The sequence below is a fragment of the Pongo abelii genome, chromosome 3, assembly GCF_028885655.2.
Source record: "Pongo abelii isolate AG06213 chromosome 3, NHGRI_mPonAbe1-v2.0_pri, whole genome shotgun sequence".
Taxonomy (NCBI): domain Eukaryota; kingdom Metazoa; phylum Chordata; class Mammalia; order Primates; family Hominidae; genus Pongo; species Pongo abelii.
Window position 1 is genome coordinate 168,750,662 of NC_071988.2, and position 12,569 is coordinate 168,763,230.

The following is a 12,569-nucleotide window of genomic DNA, read 5'->3' on the forward strand; positions in this document are numbered from 1 at the left end:
CAGCACTTTGCTTGCTGTCTTGGGTAGAGCAAAATGGGGTAGAACCTGGAAGGAGATAAGATGTCAAGAAAAATGTTTGAGTAGAAATGAATACCAGTGAGATCGATCCAATGAAAAAGGAGAAATTGATGGTGTAGGAGAAAAACAAATTTAACTGCAGGAGGAAGTCTTGGGAGCAGGTAAGGGGATAAGATGCAGAGCACAAGCAGAGGGACCATGCTTAGATGACAGTAGGAACTCTCCACCCATCGCATTAGGAAGAAAGTCACAGCGTGTGAGTTTACACATAGGTAGGTTGGCATATTTTGGGGTACATGATAAGAGGTTATTTTGAAACTAGACACAGAGCATATGTGTAATATGGGATATCAAAGCCAGTGTACATCAAATGTATTAATGAGTATACACAAATACATCGATCACCATCTTAAAGACACGAATAAGGCAGTAGAGAGAGGGATTTGAGGATATATCTTAGACATTGTTTTTGCCCGATTTGATTCTTCCATTTCTACCCATTACATTTTCATATACTGAAGATCTATGACTTACCAGTTAGATAATTTTATAATGCAACCAGACAGGGAGCCAAACTCAAAATCTATTTTCCTTGAGAAGTTCTATCCTATCGGCTTAGTCTTCTCTGATTGTTTCTTGACCTCTAGGCTGCAGCTCACAGTACAGTCGGCACTCGATCATTTCATATTTGTCTCCTGCTCATAGGTCTTATTGTCTCAAATAGATGTTAAGGCTCCAGGATGGGGCCAAGTATTTTACAGTAAAATATCATTGTCTCTCCCACTGTGAAAAACCTAGTATTAGATATAAAGTGAGTACTTAATAAATGTTTGTTGATCAATTTATCTTTTTAGAGCTGAATGGCTATAAAGAGTTTGATGCAGTAATTCCCTGGCTAACAGACTATGCATAATTCTTCATGGCACCTGCTGGGCATTGCTGGGAGATGCTGAAATCATTCATCAATTTTCTCCTTTTTATGCTATTCAATTAGTCTGTCTAGGGCAAGGTCTAGAATGTATATCAATCAAAAGCATAATAATGACCTGTGTACAAGCTATCTCCATACTAATGATTTGCATCCACTATCTTACAGAAGGAGCTTTGGTCTAAGAAAGCACTGAAGTGAAGGAAACTTTAAGGAGAATATTGTAGTAAGGCCTGAGAATTACCCAGTGTTACTGTTGTCAATACTGTAATGATGAATTTGAAATCAATTTGGCAGTATCTTTAGTGGAAAAATAATATTAAGAGAATACTCATCACCATAGTCTATTTTGCATTGTCTTAGATAAAATTTTTCTTCAGCCTGCACTGAAAACTTAAATGTCAGTAGACTTTTAGTACATGGACTTCTGGTTTGTTGAAATTATGTGTAGAATGTTTAGTTTTTAATTTAATTCCAATTCTTAAGCCAATTAAAACTATTTGGATATAATATTTAAATCCGAATCCAAATATGGCATACATATATTTTTCTTTTAAGAAGTAGTTGTACTATCATACAATATTGGCCTTAAATTTTATCTAACAGGTTATCACGGAAAGTTAAAGAATTAATCATCAGAATAGCATTTAACCAAAAATCCCACATACCATATACATGGTAGTCTATAGAGCTCTGCAGAAGTGAGCGATTACAGCTACTGTAAAATTTTGTCATTCTATAAAGTAGTTATTGACAAAATAAATGACTGTGTTTTTCCATGTTATATGCAAATTGACAAAGATAATATCTGATAAAATGGAAAACACCAAGAGACTTAGAACTTTAGAATATATCAAAGCTACACCAAAATATCATTAGCAACACTCTTTCAGTAGAATCCCACAGCATTAGACAAATTAATAGAGAGAATCTTTTAAAAACATTTGTTGCATAAAATATTTTAATTGAAACAATTAATGAATTCCATAGGATACGTGTAAATTTACAAGATTTCCATTTTTCAATATTTACATGAAAAGATCTGATAACAGAGCCACTAAGTATAGGTAAGAAATATTAAACCTGTTTAGCTATTATTCTAAGTTTCTATTCATTTCTCACTAACCTACATTGATTTTTGTACTGCTTTTATTCATCCCATAAATTAGATTCTAACTGGTGATAAAATGTCAAAGTTTGTATCGTTCATCTAAAAAATAAATCTAGACAATTTAGAATTATTTAAAAATTAACCAATAAACTATGATCCATTGGTTCTTTTTGTGAGTGCTTGGGTCGAAAAGGAGACATATTAGTACACTAGTAAGGTGTTTCTTTTTCTTTAATCACCAGGAGAAAAGATATATAAATCTTTTTCTTAAAGCTTTTTTCTTTCCCACGGAGACAACACACCTTAAAACGAAGGTTAACAAGCAATTAATAGCACAGACTTAACTAAATATTGCAAATGTGATAGTATATCTTGGTAAATATGGGAATTTTGAGAGCCATAAAATTAAAGACTTTGATATGTGTGAGATCAATAGACATGACTTATCACTATTTAATATGAGCTTTAATTTTTAAATGCCATGTTCCAATGAAAAAGTATATTACACAGGAAAATTGAAATTTCAATAAAGAATCAAGACAAAAGAAACAAACTTTATATTAAAGTACCTTTAAAGGTTGTACTTACGCAGCAACTTCCTCTTTTGATAATCCTTTGAAATTCACCTCTAGATAATGATCTATGTCATCTTTTTCTTTGATCAATTGAGACCTAAATGAAATAGAAAGAAATAATAAAGCACCCCCTTATCAAGTTGAAAAGCTACCCAACATATAAAACACCACCAGGAGAATAGAAATATTCAGGGTATAATACCATATGTAATAAATGGAATAGCTATAGAGTTAGGTCGTTGGTTGATCATTTCAAAATTTTATCTTTCCTGAATGGAAAATGATAAGGAAGAATATTAAACCCAGTGTGTAAACAAATAAAACACCTTGAAATAATTCACTTTCTACTTAAGAGTCTTCTCCTCAAAGCTTACAAGACCTTCTCTTTTGCTCACATATTTTCGTGGTGTAACTTTCCAACTGCTGAAGTTATATATTGTTTGGCACAGAATCCTGAGCCAAGAACACCTGTTTGATTCAAATGTGTAACATGAATTTGTTCCAAACATTACTCAATTTTGTCCTGAAATGCTCTTTGAATAGTTTTTTTAATCACACATAAAATTCAAATTATTAAAGGTTCAAGGTGCAAAATAATTTTAAGAAGCCCTTATTGAAAATGTATTATACTCGTAGTGCATTCATTCTTCACACCCTTTTGCACCTTTAAAAATAAGCATGCTGTCAACCTCTCATAACTATGATGATATGGAATGAAACAAATATCAGTGTTTTATTCAGAAGCTATTAAAGAATGTTGATACAAACCTTGCCTTTTGTGGGTGTGATAAAAATATTTTTCTTTTCTTTTTGTAATGAATATTACAAAAAATATTCATTTCTTTGTAAAATGAATACAAGAAAACATTTCTTTAAAACTCATCCTATCCTAAGGATGTGAGATTTGGCTATGCTTTTGCTCACCTTGAAAACAAAATACAAATTAAATCCTTTAAAAAGACAGAAAGAATAAGCTTTTTCAGACTTCATAAATATTTTACATTATTCAAAAGTAAAACAAAAAATATGTATGTATATATAATAGTATACACACATGAATTATGCATTCATTGAAAGATTTCTCTGCTATAGAAAAAGAAAATTTTGATTTACTATTTTAAAATAATTTTTATGTTAGTTTAGCCGAATGTATTTATTTTGTTCCAGGGGCTTTGGTCTTTCCTAGAAATACTAAAAATGAGGCATGAGAACAAAGAAGCCTCCTAATACTTTGATCATTATGCCTTGCAGGAATGGAAAGGTAGGCATATAAAGAAAATAAACCTACTTATGCAAACTATTTATATTGGTAAATAATATGTATATTACTAAAAGTCAATAGAATTACAAATGGCAATTTCAAAATAGCACAATCAGTTAATATTCATAATTATGACAAAATGTATCAATTTCTCTGTCCTGCATTTCCTCAGTGACAATTTGAGTAGCTCAGCAGCCATTCATGGGCAGCAGCAGTTTGATGATGCATTTTCAGGCCCCAGCATCATTTCAGGAGCTGATTCTTGCCTGCCAATCTACCCTACAAGTAAGGCTCTACCCTCCTTCTTCCAAAACAGAAGTCAGCCCTTGGGACCCTGTAGATTAAAAGCATTACACCTTTCAGTCTGGGCATGGTGGCTCATCCCTACAAACCCAGCATTTGGGGAGGCCAAGGCAGGTGAACCACTTGAGGCCAGGAGTTCAAGACCAGCCTGGCCAACATGGCAAAACCTGTCTCTACTAAAAATACAAAAGCTTAGCTGGGCATAGTGCTGCAAGCCTGTGGTCCCAGCTACTCAGGAGGCTGAGGCACGATAATTGCTTGAACCCAAGAGGCAGAGATTGCAGTAAGCTGAGATCACACCACTGCCCTCCAGCCTAGGTGACAGAGTAAGACTCTGCCTTAAAAAGAAAAAAGCTTTACACCTTTTGTTCCCAAAGCTTCTGCTTTCTGTTCTCCATACACATTTAAAACAGGAAACTTATCTCCAAAACTCTACAGGAACCATGATATAATTGCAATAGGAAATAAAATGATGAAATAAGCACTAGATTAATAAATAAATAAATATATTTGCAGTATTTGAATGTGGTTCATAAATCCTTTAGAAACAGCAGATTTCAATATTTTCAATATAGCAAGGTATTTTTCTCTTCTCTTGAAATGATTTTATTTTCTGAGATACATTATTGACATTTCTTACTACAGAGAATTCATTCTGTAGGAAAATAAGTAAAAACCAGGGGCATGTACCTTGGAATTTTTCTGGAGGAGCAAGGCAGCTTCTGTCTGGCTAAGGCTGTAAGCTTCGGGCATGTCATGGGCAGTGGGGGCAGGGTGGTCATTTCGGACTACAAAAAGAAATAAGTAGAAATTGTATTTTAAAGAATAAATCTTTCAAAAGATCCTTTAAGACATTATTAGAGATTTACAGTCTGTCACCTTAGTTGAGAATGCCTATGTGTAGTGCTACAGCTGTGTTATTCAGGAATGATGCTCAGTGAGTGGATTCTGCAGGTTGCTTCTCTCATTATTTTCTTCCATTGTCTGCTTTTTGGCCAATTTATTATTTGTCTGTATCTTCAGCACAAAGTAGATAAGAAGAAAATTTGGTAAATGCATTGATGGTTCAGTTGGCATCTTTGGTAAGAGTTTTGTAGGGGACATGATTGCAATTAAAGAATAAAGATTTTTAGGATAGCTATGGATTTCCAATGTTTATGTGTTGCTTTCCTGTTACAATCAATAATTGAAAATTGCTCATACTTGCTGTTTTCTAAAAGTCTTATCGCTCACAAATAAAGGCTTTCCCTTAGATGTGATAGATGATAAGAACAATTCTCAACAAGGAGACAGCTGCCCTGAGAAAGCACACAGCCATAACAATATAATGAATCACTTCAAAATGTACTGTTTTTTAAAAGTTGTTTAAAACAACTTTATCTCACACTTTACATGGGTCAGGAATAAGGACAGGGTATGATAGCCATGGATTTTTTCTCCTCCATGATGATGGGAGCCTCTGCTGAGAAAACTCAGAAGCTGTAGTAACCCAATGATAAGGGACAGGAATCACCTTGAAGTGTCTTCACTCACTTTTCTAGTGGTTGATGCTAACTGTTAGCTGGGACTCAACTGGGGCTATCTGCCAGAACTCATACATGTGGTCTCCTCATGTGGCATGGGCTTCCTCACATCATGGCAACCTAAGACTTCTTATGTAGCAGCTCCAGGCTCCAAAGGCAAGTATTTTAGAGAAAAGCCAGGCAGAAGATTTACCCCCTTTTAGGGTCTACCCTTGGAAGTCACATAGCATCCACTTCTACTGTAATAACATGTTCACCCAGATTCAAGGCAAATGAATACAGAACCACCTATTGATAGGAGAGTGTCAAAGTTTCATTGTAAGAAAAGAATATAGCATGGGAGATATTGTTGCAGCCCTTTTTGGAAAATGCAGTGTGCCACAGTGGTGAGCAATTAGGAAGGCAAGTCTATAAAATCAAATTATCCAAATCTTACTCCAAAGAGGAAGAAGTGTGGACATGATGTCTGTGAACTTAGAAAAATTGTTACATGGTGCAAGGGCTCTCAGATGCAAAAGAACCCATGCTTCTGTTAAATAGAGAGGCATCCAAAAGGCCAGGGGCTCCTGATCCCACCTCCTCTATGTCCACCAGGTTTGACCTGCACTCTTAGCTTCACCAAGCAACTGAAAGGCTTGTTTTAGGTTTTAAATGGCTTATCTTCAGCATTACTACCTGTGTGACCCAGGGAAAATCACAATAAAATCTGGGCCTTGAATATATTCAGCAGATATTTAATGAGCTCCTATCTGGTGCCAGGTACTGTTCTAGGTGCCAAAGATACAGCAGTGAAGAAAAAGACAAAACTCTCTGATTTCACAGACTTTGCAGTATGGGGGTAAATATGGAGAAAGACAATACACAAATAAGAAAAATATATAGAACCTCAGATGTTGATAAGATTCTCTGCTGGAAAACAAAGCAGAGAACTAGAAACTACCCAAATGCTAACCAATGGCAAAGGGATGAATAAAAGCAGAAGGAGACAAGCCCAAAGACGTTACAGAGAATTTTGTTGGGTGTCCCAATAGTGTAATGTCTTGAGGGTTACTGTAAAAACTGGCTTTTATTCTCATTGAGGTAAGAATCCACTGGAGGATACAGAGCATAGAATTGACACGATCTGACTTTCATCCTGAAGGGATCACTCTGAGTTTTTCTTTCAGGTTAGACTGTAGTGGGGGAAAGGGTAGACAGCAGAGAGGCCAGCCCAAAGCCTCCTGTGAAATACAGGGGAGAGAGAGTGGTGGCTTAGGTAGAAGTAGAGAAGGAGAGATGTAGTCAAACCTGAAATAGAACCACCTGTGGATAGCTGAGACACAATATTCCTCTAGTGCTACAAAGCCATGGTGGAGGTGGGGGTGCAGAAGCACTAAGACGGGAGAAAATCTTCTGAAATTCAGTGTAGAAATAGACAGCTTTGTGTTACTGAAAAAGATTATTACCCTGGCCTAAAAATAATTTTTTACATAATTAAAGAGAATTCTAATGGAGATCAGTGGTTTATTTTAAATATAATAGAATCCTAGTACTACCAGTTTATCAAGGTGTGATATGACCTATGAAACAAAATGCCCACTTATTTTTATGCAGTTGTAGCTTTAAAGTGCACAATCTAAACAGCAAATGTTAGTCCTCTCCTACAGACTAAACATTAGAAACATACTATATTAACTTTCATAACTTCATAACGTAATGACAATTTTTTTAATTTAAAAAATCTATTTTTCTGATTAGATGTTATATTAAACAGTTGAGTTACTGGAATAACAAGAACTTACTAAATGGCAGTATCATACAAAGCATATGGTAAGAAGTTATGACCCATGTGAGGTTTGAAGGGACACCAAAGCTCACCAAACAGGCCTCCCAAGAGCTTACTTCAGAGGAGCTGTGAAGACTTTTCCACAGAGTCCCAGAGTCTTCCAATGTTATAGTGAACATCGGAATCATCTAAGTTCTTAACCCACACCAGTGTGGCCCTAGTAAATTTCAAAAGGGAGAGAGGAAAACAACTAAGTTTGCCTCATTTGGGGCATTCCATCCTCTATAAATTTTAGACTCTTTTCTAAAAGCCCCACTTTACTTGCCAAAGCATTATGCAGTGGGCACTGGGGCCAGGGTAATCTCTTCATAATTGCAGGGGTCTTTGAAGAGTTCACCAAGGAGCTTCAAAATGAGGAACAGTGCTTGCAATTTCCTTGAATACTAAGAACATCCAGCTATTTGTAGACAGATAAAAGAGAGCAGCCCCTAGAGGTGCTGATCCAGCCAAGATAGCTCATCCAGTTGCATATAACTCCCCACCAAAGTTGGCATACCAGCATGTTATATAAAATTTATCCTTTTTGATGTTTACTTGAGTTCGATGATTTTTGTTAGAAAATGTAAGTGTGGAATAGAAACCAGATGCAAATGACATACATGGAGAGGGATATGTCTTCTTTGTCATACAGATCAACTGTGCTTTTTTTTTTTTCCAAATTCTAAGTCAACGTTTCCTACCATTAAAGTTTCAGCTGCCAGTTCCTTCATTTTGCTCTCCTCTGATCTGAGAACATTAACAGCAGGAGCACCTTTACTCTTAAATTTAGTTTAATGTAAGTACTGCAAGCCCTGCTGGCAAGCCTCAAGGCACAAACTCTGAATGGGGGGTGGTCAGAGCTGAATGATAAAGTGGAAAAAAAGTTATCAGAGCTGAATGATAAAGTGGAAAAAAAAAAGCATGTTGGAAAAAATATCCCTCAATCAATCTATGTTGGAAAGTTTAAGCTTAGAGTCAGGGTGGAAGTTGAACAGGCTTTCTCTTTGTTTCTGAACCCCACATCCTACCTTACCTATGCCTATTGGGAAAGGGAATTTTGTTTCTCAGAATCAATACGTGGCCACATAAGGTATTTTGTTTTACACAACAGATAATGTGTGATCTGAATTTTATGACACAGTTAATATTTTGAATGCACCAAATATTTAAAGGGGTCCTGTAACAAATTACTTTCTTATCTAAGTAATTGCCATCTTTTATGCCTTATAAGTTCAAGCAGGGTTTGCAGTACTTACATTAAATTAAATACCTGTAAAGAAAGCCTTTTGGTATTTGTTAATATGAGTTGCATCATTTTCCCGGTGTTGGTCAGACAGCATTCTCAGTTCCCATGTGAGCTCCAATCTAGACTCAACAATGAAGAATGGGACTAGTGCTATGAGGTGACTGACCCAGGCCTGTAGCATAAATGGAGCATATCACCATTAGTTATGGCACCTCCTTAGGGTTCTCCTAGATCAACATCTCAGGAGAAAACACACAAGATGGGTGTGGCTGCATGAAGGGAAATTGCTCAGGTTCAGGTGAGTAAGTAAGAAAGTAGAAGAATGAAAGATACCTCTTTGGCTGCCACCAAAATGAGCTTAGCCCCAGGAGCTCAGGCTGAATCAGCCTGTTAGGAGGACCCAGAGGCACCTCCCCCAGTGCCAGCAAGTGGGCAGTGCTACAGTGTGGCACCATGGGGTGCTGAGACAAAGATCAAAAGGCCGCCTGAAGCCATTCCACTGTTAGTATTCAGAAGAGATTTGGTGCGCTCTTTGATCTGTTGGTTGGCTCTTGTATCACAGTTATAATCTCTAAGTTTGGCCCCCACATGCAAAGACAAATGAGAATGGAGAAATACAGGATGAAAGGTTTGAGAGTGCTAGGTCAGGCTGAATGTGTCCCATGGTGTGAGTTTAAATTTTTGGCCCCCAAGTAAAATTCTTCAAAGAGTAACCCTCCTGCCCTCTATCCCCAGAGATGTCTTTATCAGGAAACACAAAGGAGGGAGACCTACTACTGTGTAAACAGAGGCTACTTGGAGAATGACTATGTCTGAGGCTGACCAGTGTCTCCAGGGTTCAGTCACTTTGGAGTAAAAACTGAGATTAGAGAAATAAAGCCAGTAAACCACAGTAAGCAAGTTTATTATACATCATCACGACTTCAAAACAAGTATGATTTCACTAAAAATCATTCATAAGAATTAAAACTTTTCATATTATCACAAGCTCTTTTACTATGAAAGTTTAACGAAAACTACAGAAGAAATATCACTAATTATGCTCCCTAAGTAAAAAAAAAAAACATAATTAAATTTATAAAGAGTCACTAATAATGTTTATTCCCGGTATCATAATTTTTGGACACTTCTGGCACTCTCTCGTGGGTAGATAGGTTGTTAGGTAAAACAAATAGAAAACACATTTCCTACCAACTGACATTGACGGCTAAATCACAAAATCAAGCAGGAAATGAGTTTGAAGGCAAACCATATTTCACTCGACTTACATTTGCAGATTACTGCTGATGGTCTCTCCAGGCTTATAGACTTCAGCCTGAAAAGCAGGAAGCAAAGAATAATAGCAAAGAAGAAAAGAAGTTTAAAATCAGTCAGTAGTGTAACTCCTCTCCCCGCCCCAAGTCATGGAATAAGATTCACTCTTACAACAAATACCTCCTACCATCTAAGTTTAGATGAACTTTTCAAGAAAATCCCCAAGTATAGATCCTATGAGAGAAACTAATCACTAAATCAGTGAAATGCCAAAACATCTGAAATACATATATGTATTGATGTATTTAAATACAAATGTGACATTAGGGATAACCATTTGTTTGTTCTCTCAAATTTACGAGATACAGTTATCTTTGCCAAAAACGGAGAGCATCTCAGTTCCCTTTCTGTTCCCACCTAGTTCTCAACAGGACTAAAGGACTTATCCTATGCCTAGTTTTTCACTCCCCTCAGAGGGTCAGGTGAACTGGAGAGCAAGAGGAACTGGCGCCTTTCCCTACTTCTCTTTCAATTCGTTTATTGAGGTAAGTGGCGAGGGCCTGGACTCAGGAAGCTTGAGAAAGACTGATGGAGGAAGGGCTGTAGGGGTCAGGGAAGGGGCTGCCTGAAAAACAGCCCGCCTCTCCAAGGAGCTGAAGAAGTCCTGTCCCAACCTCGTCCCTGCCGTCACGAACCTCGGTGCACTGACCCAGGGAAACAACTCCAGTTTTCCGTTTCGCCGAAGTCTGTCCCCCACTGGCGGCAGGTGCTGGGCGTTGGCGCTGCCCACTCCTCTCTCAGTGATTCCGAGGCCTGGCTCCGCCCGCGCGGAGAGAGGGGACGCCAAGAGCGTCTCCAGGGAAACAGAAAGGCGAGGCAGGACGGCCGGGGGTGGAGTTAGGCTAAACCGGGCCTCGGCATTGGGGCAGCTCCCAGACTCTTCGGGCTTGGGGGCGGAGTCTGGAGAGGGGTGGAGCTTACCGACGGCCGGGCGGGGTCCCCAGACAGCGGAGGCTTTTCAGGCAGGGCTGCTTTCAGAAGTTAGCTCGCTTTTAGGCATTTTCACATAACCCAAGGGGCTCGAATTTGCCACTTTCATTTCTTTCGTGGCCTTGCATTCTCAATGTTTTTTCTTCATTTCCCTTTCGTCCACAAGATTGACGGGAAAAAGCTGAGCCAGGCATTCATGATCCCCGTGACCTGAAGCCAATTTATCCATCTAGCTAAGTCATTCATTCTCCTCTTCCTCAGCCTCTCTTGCAGTCAGAACCCACCACAAATGCCTTTTCCTGTCCTGTCCCCACAGACAATTCAATTTTGAATTATGGTTCGCTAAATACTCAAGGTCTCTTTCAGAGAATCTCCCTGAATCTGTCCTTATGTGTTTTGCATTTTTACCTGAAACTCAGGGTTTTATATTTACACTAAATAAATATCATCGTATTAATCTTGGCCCATCATTCCATCTCTTCTCTCAGACATGAGTGCAAGGAAGTGAGCCTCCTTGCTCATTGCCTCATATATATATATATATGGGGCAAGAGAGTGAGGCTTGCCACTTGTTTCTTCTAAAATACAGAAGTGCTGGAAAGTTAGGCTATTGTTCCTTGTCTACTGTCACACATTGTAGGAGAACGAGCCAGCAATATTGCTCAAACGAATCATTCTATTAACCATAAATCCATTCTATTTGGAGTACAAGCATATCAACCATAACCACACTTTCATTCTAACATCTGATTTGCTGTAATAAATTACTAAATTATTTCCAAGTAAGTTTACATTATACATTCAATGAACACTGTGACTGTCTGTAATTGGGCTCCACCCCATCCCCCACACCAGTAAGACTCTCATTCTATTCTCATGAGTTTATTTTCCAGTTTCAGCATCACCTGAACACACTCCACTGTGACCTGTGGGAATTCTTTTCCAGTCCTTGCTGCTTTTTCTGACTTAGAGGTTTGTGAATTCCATGCACCTTCCTTTCTCACAGGAGGCTGTCTTAGTTGGCTTTCTAGGTAGTTCCTTCCTGCTTCTTTGGACTTATTTCTCCTACTTCTGTTTTTTCACTAGAAGTTCTTTGACTGACTCTCTTTCTCCTTCTGTTTAGCATAGAATTCCTTCAGTTAGAGAACTTTGTTTGCAAGTGACAGAAAACACAAACGGGCTTAAGCAAAAAAGGAAACTGATGAAAACCGAAGGATGCCAGATTCAGCTGCAACTTTATCTAGAGACTCAGGCCTTTCTGAAAGTTTTGAGGATTCCAGAATACCCCTTCCTTTCACTACACAGAATTAATTTCTCCTCCTCTCGCCTCCTTTCTCTTAGACCTACCTTTATTTCATCAGTATAACTTTGCATGGTGTTTGGCTTATGGGAACCAAACTTGCCTGAAAGATTGTGAGTACCTTGAAAGCACAGACTTTGTCTTATTGTTTTCTGAATTCCTTTGTACTGTATACAAGGATTAGTATACCGTATGTGCTCAGAAATATTTTTTGAATTAACTGAATGACAGAATAGAGTGGTTTTTCAAACAGATT

The 12,569-nt window shown here is 37.8% G+C and overlaps 1 protein-coding gene across 9 annotated transcripts in view; it reads right to left on the bottom strand.

The window, feature by feature from the left end:
- TTC29 (tetratricopeptide repeat domain 29) overlaps window positions 1–10,891 on the bottom strand; it is a 250,874-nt gene extending 239,983 nt beyond the window's left edge. For 4 of the 9 annotated variants that reach the window (XM_054554563.1, XM_054554561.1, XM_054554559.1 and 1 more), the window contains exons 1-4: window positions 10,733–10,866; window positions 10,038–10,084; window positions 4,887–4,984; window positions 2,646–2,729 (exon numbers count right to left, since the gene is read on the bottom strand). In XM_054554563.1, the coding sequence (XP_054410538.1) occupies window positions 2,646–2,729; window positions 4,887–4,978 (176 nt within the window). In that variant the 5' untranslated portion in view covers window positions 4,979–4,984; window positions 10,038–10,084; window positions 10,733–10,866. Of the gene's footprint in view, window positions 1–2,645; window positions 2,730–4,886; window positions 4,985–10,037; window positions 10,085–10,718 lie in introns of all 9 variants that reach the window. The other 5 variants (XM_002815193.4, XM_054554564.2, XM_054554558.1 and 2 more) reach the window with 4 other exon arrangements.
- Window positions 10,892–12,569: the final 1,678 nt, after the last annotated feature.